General features: G+C 43.9%; 1 protein-coding gene across 6 annotated transcripts in view; it reads left to right on the top strand.

Annotated features, from left to right (window-relative positions):
* Nhsl1 (NHS like 1) overlaps nucleotides 1-18,510 on the top strand; it is a 208,719-nt gene that overhangs the window by 75,735 nt on the left and 114,474 nt on the right. For 2 of the 6 annotated variants that reach the window (XM_051175335.1, XM_051175339.1), the window contains exon 1: nucleotides 1,884-2,257. The exons of the other annotated variants lie outside the window; for them this stretch is intronic. In XM_051175335.1, coding sequence (XP_051031292.1) covers nucleotides 2,062-2,257 — 196 coding nt within the window. In that variant the 5' untranslated portion in view covers nucleotides 1,884-2,061. Of the gene's footprint in view, nucleotides 1-1,883; nucleotides 2,258-18,510 lie in introns of those variants that run through there. 6 annotated transcript variants of the gene reach the window in all.

An 18,510-nucleotide genomic window follows, 5' to 3' on the forward strand; every position in this document is an offset into this window, starting at 1 on the left:
GCCATTCTGACCCTCGGGCTGCAGTCACCCAAGTGAAGGGCAAGGGCGTTAGTGGGAGGCAGCTGTGGCAAAGCCCTCGTTTTAAAGTGATGCATTGCATTCTTCGAGGCCCCTCAGCCTCCTGCTAAACATGTAATTTCAGTGAGCTTGTTTATCTGTTCTCCCAGTGCCTGAAGCGGAGCCATGGCCGAGTGGTAGGAGGGAGTGGTGTTGGCACACGGGTCACAGCAGAAGTTGCAGTGTGACAGCTTGATGGCAGGAGGGGGCATAGGGAAACCCAGCACATGGAGGCGTGGAGTCAAATCTCTTCAGCTGGTCTGTTGACAAGGTCTGAGAAGGATGTGTGTGTGTGTGGGGGGGTGTTAAATTATGACATTTTGCGATTTTGAAAATGCTGACTGAAGGTATTTGAGGAAACCAATGACACTCTAAATTCCAATAGCAATATCATGAAGCGTACAGTACCTGTGAGGTGGGAGGCACACAGGCCCGCAGCCCTGGCTGATAGTTCACTGGAAGGTGTGTGGTTCTTGCATTTGCTCAGGCAGTGTACTTTGACTGAACATGGTAGTAGTGGAGGCAGCCCACTTAGGAACCTCCGGAATCCACATGGAACATGGATAAAAACTACCTGGGTCCCCCAGGGCTGACTATGACTAGACCTGGTATGCTCGAAGAACTTCCCTTATTGTCTCAGAGAGTTGGCTTTCAAAATTTGTCTTTCCGGATAGTTTCCCTGTGTAGCCCTGGCTGTCTTGGAACTTACTCTGTAGACCAGGCTGGCTTCAAACTCTGAATGTCACCCTGGGGCATCACACTGACCTAGGGCAGGTTGCTATGTGCACTCCAATGGACTACAAGGTAGAATTCTAGGTGCTTTGCTTTAGCTTGCAGGCGATTGCCCTCACATTGTTTTCAAATAGACTTCTCTGATAAAGTGGCTATTGAAAGGCAGAAAAGGATTACCTCCTAGGGCCGGGCTGAAGGGTGGGTGCTGGGCCCCACATTCTGCCTAGGGTAACCGGAGAGGAGGCAGGAACAGGCACTAACGCTGCTGCATCTCACATTTGCTGGAAGCAGGAAGTGAAACTGCTCACATTATCCTTGATAATGACGTTCCTCAACCTCACCTAGAGACGTGGGACGCTACGCCGTGATCACACTTCTCAGACAAATGGGTCCAATAATTGGCAATCAAATTCTCTTTGTGATCCTCAGCCGTCTACTTCCGACACAGGCTTGCATTCCCATTGCTTTGCATGAGTTTCGAAGTTTGAGCTACCACTGAAGTGTGGTCTGTGGAGGGGCGGGGCTCTCTGTCTCCAATGAGGTGCCTTCAGTGTCGGGCAAGCCTATCATCTTTCGCAGGAGTGCTTACTCTGTAATCCCAGCGATAGCCACGCAGCCTGTTTTATTGTTTGTGGAGTCCTGCGGCTAGGAGCGCTTCCCAGACGGGAAAGAGGGCAAGTGGGCGGTTTATGATTCTGCTTGTGCCGGGACGACAGAGCCGAACCCTTTGATTTCTCCCAAGTAACCTGTGTGGGTGAACTTTAAACTGGGGGCCTGCTTGACTCTGGACCTTTTTCTGCCGGGTGGGGAGGTAGCTTCTCCACCAGAAGCTGGCTTTCTGCCTTCCGAAGGAAGGATGCCCTGGAGAGGCGTAGGGTTACATTTAGGGATGCTGGCCATACAGCCAAGAGTGGGGGTACCTTGGCTTTTATTTGCAAAGTCTTGGCAAGTGTGTCTGGAATGAACACACCGATTCTTTTTTAAAGGCTTGTACTAATCTTTATTTTTATTTTTTGCCTGTGGACATCCCTCCAGAAATTGGTGCTGCAATGTGGCTATAGTAAATCATTTTTTTAAAAAAAATGTATCTTTAATCCTTCCTTTTTCCTTTTTATCGGGCACACAGAAGCACAATGCCTGCCCGACTCTCAGCGTTGTGTGGATAAGTGGGAAGGGGCAGGCTCCTTTCAAGGACCCGGGCCAATTCTAAAAAGCCAGCTTTTTGTTTGTTGGGCTGCCCTTTGTCTCTGGAGGATTTTGATGTGAGAGAAGATGAAAAAAGAAGGCGCCTCAGGTTCCTTCAGACTCAAAGCAAACCCAGGCTCCCTCTCACGTGCTGTGAGTTGGATAAATTTCTCCTCCCTGTCCAGGCAGACAAAGAGGCTGTTTCGCAGTGATGGAGAGCTGTCCGTCTGTGGGCAGCAGGTGGAAGCAGATGATGAGAACTGGATATATAGAACCAGAAAAGGTGACTTGGGTTTTGTTGTTGTTTTAAATTTAAACATCTTTTTAAAAATTTGTTCAATGGGATTCTTTGTTTCTATCAATGGTTTCTTGTCATGTCACACCACCCCCCCCCCCCCAGTTAGGAGTTTCTTGTTTGTTTTTGTGTTAGAATTCAGCATCGTCCATTTGTTCACATGTTTAAACTAAAAAAGTCCTGCAACAAGATTTAGCTTGTGGCTGTAGTCTTCTGAGAAGGTTAAATAGCTGTTGTTTGCAGTGGGAGCTCTGCCTTCCCCAGTCCACAGTGCCCTGCCACTTGGGTAAAGCGGATGAGAAGGCACAGCCCACAGATGGGATCTTCTAGCCTGACAGTTCTGGACGAGTCGTGATTTCTGTTCTGCAACTGCTTTGAGAAAACTTGGGGTGTTTGCAGATGGTCTCTTTGCAGCTTTCTTCTGAGAAGATGAATGAATTGTGTGAATACTTGAATTAGACACGTGCTGAGTGTGACACACAGGGAAATGGACACACAAGGGGTTTACCTTGGCCAAAAAAGAGTTTGGGGTTCCTGTCAGGTTCCATTTCAGACCAATGTTGGTGTCTGTTCTCAGGGTTAGCATGTTAGACCACCCTGAAAGGCAAGGAAAAGGAAGTCCTGCCAGAGGACAGGGGGCATTTGGTATTTCATGACACCGTTTTTGGTATAGAATTGCTGATATCTGCCTATTAGGATGTGGGCTGTAGGGACTGAGTTGTTTCACTCTGTGATGTCTCTACTGTGATGGTTGGGTGTTGTCCAAAGTCCAGCAGGGGAAGTCCTCCTGTGGGTTGCAAAGGAGCCTAGTCCAGACATTGCGGGCACTGTGTGTGACTTGTTTACTTCTTTCCTTCTCTGCCAAGAGGAACCTTGCTAGAACCTCTCAGGGACCCATTCTTTCCCCTCTTCTGGGAATCCAGACTGCAGAAATGTGAGTCAACTAACCTGTGTGCTTCTGGGTACATGCTCACTCTTCGCTGTCTGAGAATTAAACACAGCTCTTTTATAGGGTCAGTGGGTGTTAACCTGTTTGTGCTTGTCTGTGGAACTGTGGCTGAGGAACGATTGGTTGCTGTTCTTTAAGATGTCAGTTGTTTATTGCATCAAGGAGGTGGTCATCCGTGGTCCATCCATAGTAAGATTTAAAGCCTGAGTTTGAGGTCACACTGTATAATCGCCAGTGTCGGAATAGGCATTTGCTTTCTGGCTGGAACCATAGAGTTTAAATCTGTGAACTACTTTTCTAAACTAGGAATAAGCTGTGGTTTTGGTAAGTGGCTGTTCATAATGTTTGAACCAAACATGTTTGCAGGGTGGACACCATAGTGCTGTGGTTGCAAGAGAGTACACTTTTGACTCCTTTGGTCTTTGCCAGAAGTTGCTTCTCAGGACTTATTTTACATCAAAGCAACCACTGTCAAGCTTCTGTTGAAGATGTGTATGTGTGGCTTCAGCACCCCCACTGTCCGTGGTCCATCTAAATTAACATTAAAGGGAGAGAGGCTGAATTTGTATGCGTTACGTTGATTTGGAAAGTGAAGCCAGGACTGTACACTTGACTTGTAGAAAATAAAGAAGTCATTGTGAAGAGGGGCAAGTTCTGAAGGAAGGGAGAACTTGTTTATTTCCAACACAGAATACCATGCCTATTATCCCTTCAGGTGGCAGGGGCACTGTAGACTCCTGTGTATAAATGGGGGGCTACTACAGCATGTATATGTATAGGTCTTAGAAACAATTGGCCCAGAATAAATGTAATCGTTTTGACATATGGGGTTTGGAGAAATCTGTAAAAAGCTGCCTGTACACTACAAATCATAGAATTACATTCTGTTTCCATATTTAGCTTACAAAAGAAAATTGGCTCTCTTCCTTGACATGCTGTCTCAGGGGCATGTACTAACAGTTGGCCTTTATTCCTCATAAGTCTTTTCTTTGGAGAAATGTAGAAGTGACATTTGTTTACATTAGTGGATCAAAGGAGGAACCATCTTCAAGGAAAGCCATGCAAGATTTTGGGTTTTATTCTGATGAGCATCAAGGAAGCTGAATTCAAAGCAGGGATTACCACTCACCCCAGAGGTGCCCAGTGGCCATATTAAGATTGGGCCACAAAACAAAACAAAAACACTAAGACCTACTGGTCTGATGGGAATATGAGGCATCTAACATATCCAACTCCTAGAACATGAACAAGTCTTTTGATTCATAAATGCTTTTGAAGAACGTCTGTGTTCCCCTCCCCCACTGCCTTCAGCCCTGACAGACAGATGGGTGGGCAGTGGTAACATGGAAAGTCAACCCTTCTTTGCGCCTGGTGGGGTGTGAGGAAGATGGTTCTGAAGCTGCCTGTGCCTGCTTCCAGCTGCTTCAAGGACTGAATTGTCGTTCTTGCCCTCTGTCGCCAGGTAACACCTTATAGCACAGCCAGCCCAATGGATCCTTGGTGAATAGTAAGTTGTATAATACATCCATTCATTTAACAAAGTAGAAGACCTTTCTATGGTCTCTGTGCTGAAGAGTAACAGCCATATGCAAGTTTTTACATGGTTACTTTGTGTGTGTGTGGGGGGGGGGTGGACATTTATTTATGTACTTATTTCTTTCATGAGACAGGGTCTCTCTACATGGCCTTGGCTGTCCTGGAACTCATTATGTAGACCAAGGTGGCCTTGAACTCAAAGAGATCTGCCTGCCTCTGACTCCTGAGTGCTGGGATTAAAGATGTGCGACACCATGCTTTACATGGCTACTTTGGAAGTTGTCTATTGGTGCCTTTGACTTTGTTACTTACACCCCAGAAACTAAGGTAAAATGACAGCTTAAGATTTCTGCAGATTTTTTTTTTTTTTTTTTTTTTTTTTGTAGTTTTAGAAGTGACCAATAGACTTCTTTCTACTATGTGACCCCCACCTGCCATTGAATGTTGCCTGAAGTGGGGCTGGAGGAAGAGCTCAGGGGTTAAGAGTGTCTCTACTCTTGCAGGGGACCTGAATTCCATTCCCATGACCCAGGTCAGGTGGCTCACAACTGCCTGTCACTACAGCTCTAGGGGATCTGACACTTAGAGGCCATCTGCTCTCTCCTTCTCCTGTAACCATAATGAGAGAGAGAGAGAGAGAGAGAGAGAGAGAGAGAGAGAGAGAGAGAGAGAGAGAGAGAGAGAGAGAGAGAATACCAGAAGACTCAGAGAAATAGGTTCCAAGTCATCACTGGTAAGCATTTGGACTTATTTTGTCACAGTCCACAATGAGTTTCAAAACTCTTGTATTGACATTTGTGCTCAGGGAGGTAAGAGTGAGTGTTTAACGTGGTGATCAGTTCTTCTGTTCTCGCTGTGATATGACCCAGTTCAGCACACTATGCTTCAACTTAATTAACTGTAAAAAAAAACCAGAATGGGAAAGTGTGAGAGTCATTGAATTGGGAGCAATATCACTAGACGTCTGTGCAGGGGACATCGGGGAGTGTGCTTGCATGGGGCTTCAGTAAAGCTTCCTTTACTGTGATAAGAAGGAAGCCGCCCCCCCCCCCTCCTCCCGGGAGGAACCTTGCTTACTGAGTTCTGGGTAGAAGATGTGAAGATTCACAGGGGCTGTCTTGGAGTTCATGCTTCTGGGGAAAAACACAGGAGGTGTCTGAGGGGCAGCTAAAACAAAACAAAAAAACTGTGGTAAAGTTCGACGTGAAGGCATAGAGAAAGCTCGGACAAAGAATTTTGTCTGAAACATTTTCATGTTTTCTGTGATCTTCTGGCCATTAGCATGGAATTAACCAGTGTTTAATTAGTGATTCTTTGCCAGTAACATGGAAGGTTCTCAAGAAAAACTAATGACCCATGTCCATCCTCTGCTTCCCCTTTCCTGCTCACTGAAATAAAATAAAAAGATGTGGGTATCAGTAGGGGGTCTCTTCTCATCGCACAGAGCACATTTTGTTTTACCCTGTTCTTTTTTTGGCTGGGTAGAGGCATGAATGATGATCCTGGCATTAGCCAGGATCTCTCTACAGATAGAGAGGGTAATCCTCATTTTAAATAACATTTTTATTCTTTCCCTGTGGATTTTGTCATCATCTGAACTTAGTAACAGTACCAAAGTTGACTTGTCTATATTTCAGTGTCCCCCAGGCTTGTAACTTCAAACACAGAGCTGGATGTATAGCTCTTTGTAGACTACACCTGGGGGGGGGGTGAAACCCTGGATTCGTCCTTGACACTTCCTGCCCTATCACCCCAAATCCTTGATAAATCAGTTCTTACTCATAGGAGCTGTATGTAAATTGTATGTAGGAGCTATGTTTTATTTCATCTCAGTATCCCCCTCATAAGAGAGTTGCAGAGAACAGACCCACTGTCCACAATTGGATTAGTAATGAGCAGATATTATGGAGAAAAATGGTTTGACAGGACCCAATGCATCAAGTTCAAGTTCCTATTTCCATAAAGATAACTGGATTCTCTTAAAAAAAATAGTAAAACACCTTTAAAACTATGAGACTTGAACAGCACTGACATTAAGGAAGACTAAAAGGCACTGGTAAACATTGTTAAAGGAACATTGCAAATTTGTTCTTCAAGTTAAACAAGCTTTATCTATTCTGAGGTTACTCTATCAGGAAAATGGTTAAATGGGTTTTTATCTTAACAAAAAGCACCAAGACAAATATTCTCAGTGCAGGATGGCTTGTTGTCCTTAAATTCCTACTGAAGTTGGCATTCTGTGAAAGAGGCAGAGAGAGGGCCACTTACTATTTTCTCTGGTCCACTGACACAGCCCTTTATTGACCTTTGATTATTTCTTTTCCTCTGAGGTTGGCAGCCTCTGTTGCCTCCATACCTTGTCATATAGCAAACAACAACAACAACAACAAAAAGGACCTTTTTTTAGAAATTAACGTTTTATTTAAACAATGGTTGGTCTAATACTCTCTCTTTATTAACCTTAAAAAGTCTGTGGGCTTTTTGAGAATTAGACACTTTCTCAAATGACTAGAAGTGTGTTAATAAAAAAGGTGCTTTCTGACAGGGTTTCAGTTGGAAGTGAGCCAGTTTTGCTTTTTTTTCTGTTGTTGAAATGTCATTACTAAATGATGAAAGATTTTTGAGACTGCATCCTTCATTCATTCATTATTCATTCATTTATTGAGGTAGATTCCCAATAGGTAGCCCAGGCTGTCCTAGAACTTGCTTTGTAAACCAGACTGGCCTGGACTCACCTGCTTCCAGGTTTCACCCAGCTTTTGAAAGGTTTTTTTTTTTTTTTTAAATAATGTGAAATAATTTTGAGAAATCCTATTTATCAGGATCCAAAATTGTTTTGTATTGTTATAGAATATACTGTGTGTCTATGTAATTTTAAGGGTTTTCTTCAACTATAGTATTTTCCATCAAATTTAAGGGTTTTTGTTTGTTTTCTTTTCTATTTTTGAGACAGGGTCTTCCTATGTAGCTCTGGCTGTCCTGAACTCAGTGTATAGACCAAGCTGATCTGCCTGCCTCCCAAGTAATGGATACCACCATGTCCGTCGAGTGATTTTTTTTTTTTTCTTTTTTCTTTTAATGACTGTATTTCCTATCAAATTCGTCAACACATTATAGTCTTACTAGTTTTACCTCCTACGGGACTATGGTGCTTGCAGTCACCCACTTGTCCTTATCTAGCTGCATCTGCTGCTCTTTCCGTAGCCTCTCTCCTCCCCTGCTCTATGGACTCTGGTTCCATCTTGATTCATCCTTGAGTCTGTACTACTTCCAGAGTGATTTTTCTAAAATACATATTTACCATATAGCCTTTGGGTCTCACGCTGTGTACAGAAAGAGGCCCTCACTTACATAGCAGAGAACCTCTGAGCTCTGACCTGTCTGCATCCTAACTCTTCCATCATGTCATGGTGTAAATGTATCGCTCTCTCCCAAGTCCAGGAGTTCTATGCATCCCTTCTTCTTCCCCTTCCCAGAATGCCTCACACTCCTCCTATGCCTGTAGACTTCCTATTTAACCTTCCAAACTCACTGTAAAACTCTGGGTAGTCTTCCCTAATCGCCTCCAGGCTAAGCTGATTAAGTCCTTCCCTGCTATTTCTTTGGCTCCCTCATCCCCCTGTAATTGCCTTTATCATACAGTGGGGTATACTTATTTGTCTGAGTCTTGAACTTGACAGCCAAGGCTTTTAGGACAGAAATGTATCCCTCCTTCCCCCAAGGCTGGGTGCTTAGTAAACTGTGGCTGAAAAGGGGGAAGTAACCTATTTGGATTCTCTGATGGTGCTGTTTGCACAAGTTAGGCACTATATGCTTGTGAATTTGGCTAAAGCATCACCAGGTTAGAGGTAGCCCTGTGTTTAGTAGCTGAACTCAGACTGTAACAGAAGCCAAGGTTGACTTTGTGGGGACATAATGTTGGTGGCAGCCTGCTGTTTGCTGTTGCTTCCTACTCTCGGGCTGTGGATGCATCAGGCACCTTTGTAGAAACATCTGATTATTTTGGCTTACAAGTAAAGTTACTTTAGCAAGCAGAGATGAGGCAGGAGAACAGTAAATGGGCATCTGTCAGGAGAGGCTGTGTGGTGTTATTGTGGTCTACTCTGAACCATTTCCCCTTCTCTTGCCATTGTGAAGGCCTGCCTGATTCTAACACAGCGTCGGTAATCCTGAGCAAGCCAGTCAAGCACAAGTCTCTTCTGGGAGCCCTTGGTAGTTTTCCCTCTCAAACAGTAATGGCCATGTCTTTGATGTGTTCTCCAAGACCCAAGCTGTGTGTTTCCTGCTTGTCACCCGGCCTCCCCTCCTCTGCTACGACACCGACACCCACACCAAGCTTCTCACTGTTCACAGCATGAGGTGGCACTTGGCCTTCCTGGAGCAGCTTTGCACCTGCTCCTCTCTCTGCTACCTCTGCCAGTGGCCACTCAGCAGTCCTCACAGTCACTGTGGCTTAGATGGCCACAACAGATTCTCCTCCTCACCCAACCCTCCCCCTTTAAAGCATTCATCTAATATATGTGCTTGTTTGTGTATGTAGTAATACATGTGTACATGTGTGTGACTACAGGTCAACCTTGGATATTGTTCCTTTTTTTTTTTTACAGATGGCTGTGAGCTACCATGTGGGTGCTGGGAACTGAACTCAGGACCTCTTGAAGTGCAGCTAGTACTCTTATCCACTGAGCCATCTCTCTAGTCTCTGTTTTATGTGTTTATGTTCAATGTCATCTCTCTCCTCCATGTAGAATTTAGCCTCCCAAACATTAGAGATGTGCCTCAACTTGGTAGTCTGATACTTTGCAGGTGTTCAGTATATATTAACTGGAGTAAATGAGGTTGGTGGCTGCTCAGAAACTCTGAACATTTTGTTTCTGTCATCTGCTAATTGTGTAATTGGAGACAAGTCACATAAATTCTTCCTGATGAATGGTATGCTGTCTGTTCATAAATCGGAAACAGATATGTTTTTTGAATGAAAATGTGTATGATTTTTAGATACTGCATTACTGCAGTAGTAGTCCTCAGCCTTCCTAATGCTGTGACCCTTTAATACAGTTCCTCATGTTGTGGTGACCCCCAACCATGAACTTATTTTGTAGACACTTCATAACTGAAATTTTGCTATTATGATGGATTGTAATGTAGATATCTAATATATCTGATATATGACCCCTGTGAAAGGGTCATTTGACCCCCAAATGGGTTACAACCTACAGGTTGAGACCCACTGCCTTAGAGATTGGATGTGGCTGGATTTAATGGTACTGGCTGTTGGGTTGTATCTCTTCACTATCAGTAGTGGAGTGAATCAGAATATACTTTGATATTAAGGTAGCATATACTGTAGAAGTTTCAGTGTAGAAACAAGGAAGGGTCTTTGGGGTAGTTGTATAACCAGGTGTTAGCTATGCCTTCCTTTATGTAGTCCTCTAAAGACCCTATACTTCAATATTTTTGTCAAAATCAAGTATCAATTGAAGACCGTGTCTGAATCAGTCAGTTCACCCCCACTTGTTAAAATTAGCTGATTTCTGGTGAGAGCTTACCAGGGCTAAATGCTACTAAGAACACTCTATATGAATTAACTTATTTAGGTATTGTCTAGGTATCATAAATAGTAACTAAAAGTAACAAGTGATTTGATAATCAGGAAAGGGTCATATCTTTAGAATGGAAATGGTTGGGAAATGTCCCAACAGGGACCCCTGTATAATTATTCAGACAGAGAAATGACATCAGCAGTACCTTGGATGCTTTGGGGCCATGGACTCAGTAGTTTTTTGTTTCAGACGTGTGTGCTTCCTACCTCTGCTGGACTTGCAGCTCACTGCAGTTTCATCTGTGTCTTACCCTGTGTTTTATACTTTGTGAGCAGGCATGCTGGCAATGGGTGTCAGTAGACCATGGGGGCACGCCAGGCTAAACAACTGAGTGTGCAGGACTAGAACCAGGCCATCTGGGGACTGTGGTCATGAGACGAGATAAAGTACCGGTTGAGATTATTACACACTCACATGAAGAAAGAAGTTATGGAGCTACAGGTTTCCCAGTTAAACTGTTTCTTGTGTGTGTGTGTGTGTGTGTGTGTGTGTGTGTGTGTGTGTGTGTGTCTGTGTGTTTTGAGACAGGGTTTCTCTATAGCTTTGGAGCCTGTCCTGGAACTCGCTTTGTAGACCATGCTGGTCTTGAACTCAAAGAGATCAGCCTGCCTCTCCCTCCCAAGTGCTGGGAGTAAAGGTGTATGCCACCAATACCCAGCAAATCCTGAGTTTTAAAAAATAGTTTTAAACTTCTTTTAGCTGTATGAAAGGCAGGTGGTTGTTACCTTAGACTTTGACTCTTTCTCATTAAAGGTGACATATGTGGTGGTCACTACATTAATTCATGGAATTAGAAAATGTTTTAGTAAGTGACTCCCACACTGCTTGCATACATGCATTTGCCTGGAGGAACTTGGAGCTGGCTACGTGATGTCTCTGGTCAGACCTGGACTTCCCTCACCACTTTTCTCCTCCATGCCATCAAATTCAGCGTTGACAGAGAAAGAAGTCATGGTCACTTCCATTTCATGTCTGTCTGACAACTGAGTAGTTATGATGGATGGAAAACCAACAGTTCTTGTTAAAACCCGTCGCTCTTGCCATACACACTTCGAATGTTTAAACGTGCCTGATAAGTGGTGAGTGGTCATCCAGTTCAGCTGTGAGGGCCCGTGGAAGGCTGTCTTCCCCAGAAGTAGGAGTTTGTTAGTTCCGTTTCCCACTTGGCACTTATGTCCTCCCCACCACTTACCCTCATGATCCCTTGAACATTTTCTCCCTTCTTCCATGATGGCACATAGTGGGCCCTTGTGTTTTAAGAGCTGCTGTTGCTCACCAGATGCAGTAAACCAGCCTTGTGAGAAGGCCACACTCAGGAGCAAGCCTCTCCCTGTGCAGTGTGATGGTATGAATTGGGAGGTTTATCCGGAGTGGAGTGTCCCCTTGGAGTTTTCCTATTTCCTATTTCCCACTCAGTAGGGTGGGACACAACCTTGCCATTTTCCTGCTGCACTCTTAGTTTTGAAAAAGACCACACTGAGAGCAGTAATGAGTGGATGATAGCAGAAGGATGCTCATGAAGTAGACGGAATAGGCTCTAAGAGTGGAGATCACTTATAGTAGAGATTGCTGTAAGAGAGTAGAGGAGTGTCCATCTCCGATGACTCGGTCAGATTTCTGAATATGCTTCCTGCATGGCGGACTAATTGTGTGTCTTTAGACGTGTTTTAAGGCACAGCTGAACATTTCTTAACTCTAGTCAAAGATTTCTAGTTATGCAAAGAAGCCAGCAGGTGTGAGTTCAATGTCTGTCCTTCCTGAGGGATGAAGTAACAACCACAAGCACCTAAGATTTCTGTAAACTGTATCCTTTGATTTTTGTCCAATCCCTCTCTTCTGTCCTGTAAGGTTCTCTGTCACTTTGTAACTAGAAACTCCTCAGCTCTGGCAGAAACTGGGTTTCCAGTGTTCTGGGGGTGCATTTTGAGATAAGCTGGAGTTCTTCCCAGACTCAGGTGAGTATTGCTGTAGTCTTCATTGGCCGGGGATCCTTTTACAAAGCATACAACTACAGTTGGCAAGTTCACCTTCAAGACCGGTTGTGGCTGGTGCTTTGTTTGGTTGCTGGGATCTCCTTGTCTGAAGGTTTCTTATTTACATAATCTTCCACCCAGCCCCCAGCAATAGAAAGTACAGAGCTCTGATTTCTAGGAGAAAGAGATTGGATTTCTGTTTTAAAGAAATTGTATTGCTTAGTTAGTCAACACACTCCATTCCTACTATAAAAAGATGTTGAAATGTTGTTTTTGTTTGTTATTAGCTTCTTTAGTGTGTTTGCCTGAATGTTGCCTGACCTGAAATTCTGTCTGTGTAACTTTTGAGATGATATGCCTGTTTTGTATACTTCTTTCTTTCATCATGAGGCAGTGTATTTCTTTGGATCATCTGACCTTGGTTCTACCCCACTTTCTGAGACCTGTGTTGGCTTATTAAGTTAACCCTTAAATGTCATTGAAACCAGGGAATACTGGCATCATTTACTTGAGAAACATTGATATTTGTGTTCTTGTTCCATCTGAACAAAATATGATTAGAAAAAAAAATTTTTTTTTACTAGTTTCTGAAAACTAAGCTGTCTCCCACCCCGACTCCCCCAGAAATAAATCTCATTTTAGAAGAGGGATGAATCTTCTACAGTGGAACCATGGTGTGACTATTTGGCTCTCAGTCACCAAAATGTTGATTGCAGTTGATTGTCAGTCAGAGATGTTCCAAGGTTTAGCTGTGTCTTCACCGCTTTCCTGGTCCCCACACAGTTCACCTGTGTGCACATATGAAGGCTTTGTGAGACTGCCTATCCTGTGTGTCCACATGGGACACCCATAGTTTTCACTTCTTCTCCCTTGGGAAGACTAAAATGTTAGTCCTGACCTAGTTGGTTGTATTATTTCTCGTTGGATCACAGCCTTGAGTCAGTTAAATGATACCAGTGTTACTTTTCAGTGGGGTCTTCCCTGTGTACCTGACAGCTCCTTGACAAGCAGAAGTTACAACTTTCAGGCAGCTTGCTGCAGTAGAAAGGTCCAGAAAGTCTCAGGGACCCAGAGATCCAGTGTGGATTAGGGCTGCTTCTTAGAAAAGTGACTTGTAACAGTGAATAACTGGATTTTTCCCCTATGCTGCTGCTAGCCCAGGACCAAGTGAAAATGGCAGCAGGGCTGAGCAATTTCCACTGTGGGCCTCCTTGCCTGACTCGGCATGACATGGAGTGACATTGAAGTGGCTGCTAATCATGCCAGCTGATTCCTTGCACCTGCTGGCTGACCCTAGGGGAAGTCTGTGAATAGCAATGTCTGGCCAGTGTCAGCTTTGTTCATTATGTCTGTTGTCCATTCCCCAGAAGGGGAAAATTAGTGGAGACATTTTATTCACTTAGACTTCCTTGTGTGTGTATGTGTATGCATATTCATGCGTGTGCATGTGGAGGCCAGAAGTCAATGTTGAATGTCTTCCTCTGTTGCTCTCACCTTCCTTTTAGAGACAGTGTTTTTCATCAAATCTGGATCTCACCCATTAAGCTAGATGGTTGGCCAGTGAGCTCCTGAGGCTTTCTGGTCTCTATACAAGCCCTGCCCCAGGAAGTGGTGTGTTCACAGAAGTGCCACACCAGCATTTTACAAAACTCTGCACAGTTCAGGGATGCAATTAAATTTTTTTTGGGGGGGTATCTTTATTCTGTCTGTGAATAGTCATCACCAGTAGCCATCTGGCATGGTCCTGAAGGGCCCTGGATTTGTGAGCATCTTTATCTTGCCAGGACCTGAATCTCCACTGCATTGTCCCTCAGTATAGTGACTGCTTTGCCTTTCACAGTCAGGCTCTCTCTCTCTCTCTCTCTCTCTCTCTCTCTCTCTCTCTCTCTCTCTCTCTCTCTCTCTCTCTCTCCCCCTCCCTCTCTCTCTCTTCTGTATATTTGGGTCACCATGCTGTGTGCTATGGTGATTCTAATTTGTGACCTTGCAGGGAGGGTCTGAGCAGTCCATTTTATCCCAACTGTCTGGAGACTAATGAGATCCTAAACCACAATCCCGAGTTCCCTGGTCAGAAGCCAGGTTCTGGCTTCTTGCTCTCCTCTCCTCCCCTCTCCTCCCCTCCCCTCCCCTCCCCTCCCCTCCTTTTCTCTCCCCTCCCCTCCCCTCTCCTCTCCTCTCCTCTTCCCTCCCCTCCCCTCCCCTCTCCTCCTCCCCTCCCCTCTCCTCTCCTCTCCCCTCCTCTCCTCTCCTCTCCTCTTCTCTTCGCTCTTCTTTTCTAATTTTTTAAAATAAATTTTATTTAAATTAAAAAAATCTTATTTTACACATCAATCCCAGTTCCCTCTCCATCTTCCCATCCCCCTCCCCACCTACCTCCCCATCCTATCCCTCAGCCACTCCCTAGGGAGGGTGAGGCCTTCCATGATGGATCATCAAAATCTGTTAAGTCATTTGGGGCAGGGCATGTATCTAGGCTAAGGGAGTATCCCTCCATGGGGAATGGGCTCCTGAAGTCTGTTCATGCACTAGGGCTACATCCTGGTTCCATAGCCAGAGGCCCCAGAGACTGCCCAGGCCTCCTAGCTGACATCCACATTCAGGGGGTCTGGTTTGGTCTTGTGTTGATTCCCCAGCTGTCAGATGGGGTCCATGCTCTCATCAATGCTTGAGTTTGTCAGAAAGTGTCCCTGTAATAAGCTATTGACTTTTACATATTTATCTTCTGTTGGCCTTTCTTTTCCAGTACTATTGGATTAGTACATGTTTGCATCACTGTACAGTCCTATTGTTGCACGTGGAACTACCAGTTCTTATTGTAAACACTGAAGTTGAAACATCCCTGTAACCCCTCTGATTTAACTTGGATTACCATCCACTGCATCATTTACTTAGACCTTGAGTTTAGCTTCTCAAGCTTTGGCCTCACCATTAACCACTTTCCCTAACAACACTGAATTTTCCTTCCCTCATGACTTCCTTCTTTCTCTCTTCTCCAGCTGGTATTGAGTCAAGTCTAGTCATCTGTTAGACGTTTCTCCTCCAGATTTTCTTCTCCTTCTTTCTGTCTTGAGATGAGGACGCATCATGTAGTCTCTGTGTGTTTACATGTGTGGTCCTCACCTCTGCCCCTGCCCCTGCCCATGCCCCTACCCCTGCTGGAGTGCCACCATGACACTATTTCATATCTTGCATTCACATCATTTGATTTTTCAAAGTAGGGAAATGGGGAAGAAAGATAACTTTCTGTTACTGATAGCCACATGTCCAATGAACATTTTTGATCCCACACTTCAAATAACAGTTGACCCTCATGAATGCAAATGGGAATTATATGGAATAAGGCTGCAAAAGTTGATTGTTAATGTGTTTTCTTCTGTGAACTGCTAATGATTCCAATATGCAAATTCAAGTGATCTTTTAATAATCTGTTGAAATAATGTAAGCCCATTTTGGACCCGCTGTAGCTGTTCTGTGAGTACTTCAGTTTGTACATAAGAGAACTGAAGGAAATGTTTAAGTACAAGTTAAATGTGTACTCTGGCTTATTATAAGAAGTATACAACAGTGTTAAAATGCAATTTAAACTAATTGAAAACAGAATTTAAAATGTTTGTGACATAAGAATTGAAACACTGAGAAAAATACCAATTTTCTTGTTTTGTAAACATTGTCAAATTCATCAGTGAGGCTCTCTCCTGATAGGAAAAATCTCTCATTCCCAAAATATTTATGCCACCTTGCTTATAATGCTTAGAGAGAAAGACATGTTTAAAATCTCTTTTCTGATGAAATGAAAATTTAAAGAATTCTGCTTTCTAACTAGAAAACCAACTTCAATCATTTGTGAGGTGAAATTATTGCAGCAATGACCATTTATATATATAGTTCGCTTTCCAAGCTCATTAGAGTGTTTTAGTAAACATCTGTGTGTAATAACTGAGGGATGTGCAGGCCTCCCGTCAGACTTACCTTCCCTACAGGCTCAGGGGCTGAGGCTCGCACAGCCCTGTGGCATTCCTTGTCTGTCAGAAGAAGCAGACAGGTGAGTCAGATGACTCAAGACCCATGGCCAGCAGGGGCCCCTGGCCTTACAGTCTTTCTCCTGTAGTAAATGGTAGTTTTTTTTAGTTTTGACATTCCTCACTGATGTGGAGGTCAAATGATGGATTCCTCTGCTGACCTCACAGGGCATGCTTTGGAAGTTTGAATTTACTCTGCGTCACCCAGAAGGTTTCTAAGCAGGCAAGCAACTTAGCATTGCAAAGGCAGAGGGGAGAAGCCTGGGCCCTGACAACAAGGCTCTCAGTATCAATTTTATTTCACTCAGAGACAAAATGCATTCATTCTATTGCAAAAAGGCAAAGGGTGGAGCGAGGAGCAAACCCATGCTCCCCAAGCTGCATCCTTTCCTTTGTTTAAGCTGAAGTCCCTGGAGACAGCTGAGACAGCTGAGTGACTTCAGTAGAGCTGCCAGAGTCACACCTGCCTCCAGAGAAGCAAACACATTTTCAGCTTTCAACTTGGCATTCTGTGTTTGACAGATACCTTTCTTCCTCTTGAGTGATTGTAGATTCATTATCGCTAATAGTCTAATTTGTAGGTACACAGAATAAGAACAGAGCACGAGTACATTTCAGCCTTTTACCCATAACAGAATTGTAAATCACTTGGGTTGAAATTTAACAGCATTGATGTTTAGCCAGAGAGAGAGGGAATAGCAGGAATGAAAAATGAAGAGTCCTGGCCATGTTCCACCTGATCAAAGAGGAGGGCAGTGCTGAGGGATGTACTATGTCCGTTCCGCAGACCTGGGGACTCTGTGATCATCATGGGCTGCAGCGTGCACTCCACCCCTGAAATTGCCCTAGCAATTTTAGCAATCGTTGTCCTGCCTATTTTTAAACTCCGAAGGACAGAGGAAAAGACTCAAGGAGGCCAACTGCAGTGGTTTCCTCAAATCATTATCCTTACCAAATCCTATGGGTCCTGAAGTAACTTTCCCATTTCAAACCGCCCCAGTCCTTAGGAGGCTTGGCAGCTGGAAGGGAAACGTGTAGTTTCTTCCTTGAAGTATGGTCACTCGGGTTAAAGTGGGTCAAATGTGGCAAATGTGGGGATTTCAGGAATAAGTTACTCTTTAATAAAAATTCTGTAGGTTTTATTTATTTGTTTTTTTTTTTTTTTTTGAGACAGGCTCTTCCTTTCCATATTCCTCCTACCTCTGACCATTGGGATGATGGGAGTGAGCTACCACAGCCCACTGAAATTGTGTCTTCCAAATACATAATTGGTTATTAAAAAATTATCTTAAACTTCTAAGTCATAAGGTACTTAAATATTAGAACAATCTACTTAGTTTTCTAGACAAAAATCATCAGGAATTTTAATTTAGCTTACTATATCCTGCTAATTGACATTGTAGTGTGTCTTCAGTTTTTTTGTAACCTTTCTGCTTGGTTTTAAGTAGTGAAAGCTGGATGGCCTCTGATTTTAAATTTGTTTTACTAATATGTACATTGTTGCTGAACTTGGGGTGTGTTCGTGGCTGACTGCCACATGAACAAGTAATTCTGACAGGCTGTTTTCTAAGAACAATTTGGGATGGAGTCTTCTGAGGTGGGAGAGGAGGCTGTGTTTCTGCTGTCGGAAGTTCTGCTGTCGGAAGTTCCGCTTTAACTTCTTGGATTACTCTGATGCCTGGAGGAAGCATGATGTACATGATCTCAATGGCTTATTTTGGGGGGGGGTCAGTTTTTCTGAGGGTCTGGGGGAATACTGTGATTGATCTGTGTATTTTAGAAACCAGTCCCCCAGGGAGCACATTGATGAAGTGTAGAGAGGAGGGTGCAGGATGCTGGGTCTGCTCTGTGTGGTTATTTTATGTCCTTTAGCAGGGACCCTTCACAGTATGATCTGTGTGTCAAAGCCATGACAAGGGCAGAGCTTTGAGAGAGAAAAACTAAGACTCTGGGAGTTTTGTTTTTCTCTCCGATTGCACAGTTCATTGTAACTTTCCCAAGAGGGGGTTTGAGGTCATTATTGTGACATCTTTTGCCACCCTCCCTCCATCTGGACATGCTAGCCTTAATATTCTTATAATACACACTTCCAGAAAAATTCTTTTCTCCCTTTCCCACTTTTATCATCCTTTAATATTTAATTAATATAGAATGAGGGAGG

Source organism: Phodopus roborovskii, unplaced genomic scaffold (genome assembly GCF_943737965.1).
Source record: "Phodopus roborovskii unplaced genomic scaffold, PHOROB, whole genome shotgun sequence".
NCBI lineage: Eukaryota > Metazoa > Chordata > Mammalia > Rodentia > Cricetidae > Phodopus > Phodopus roborovskii.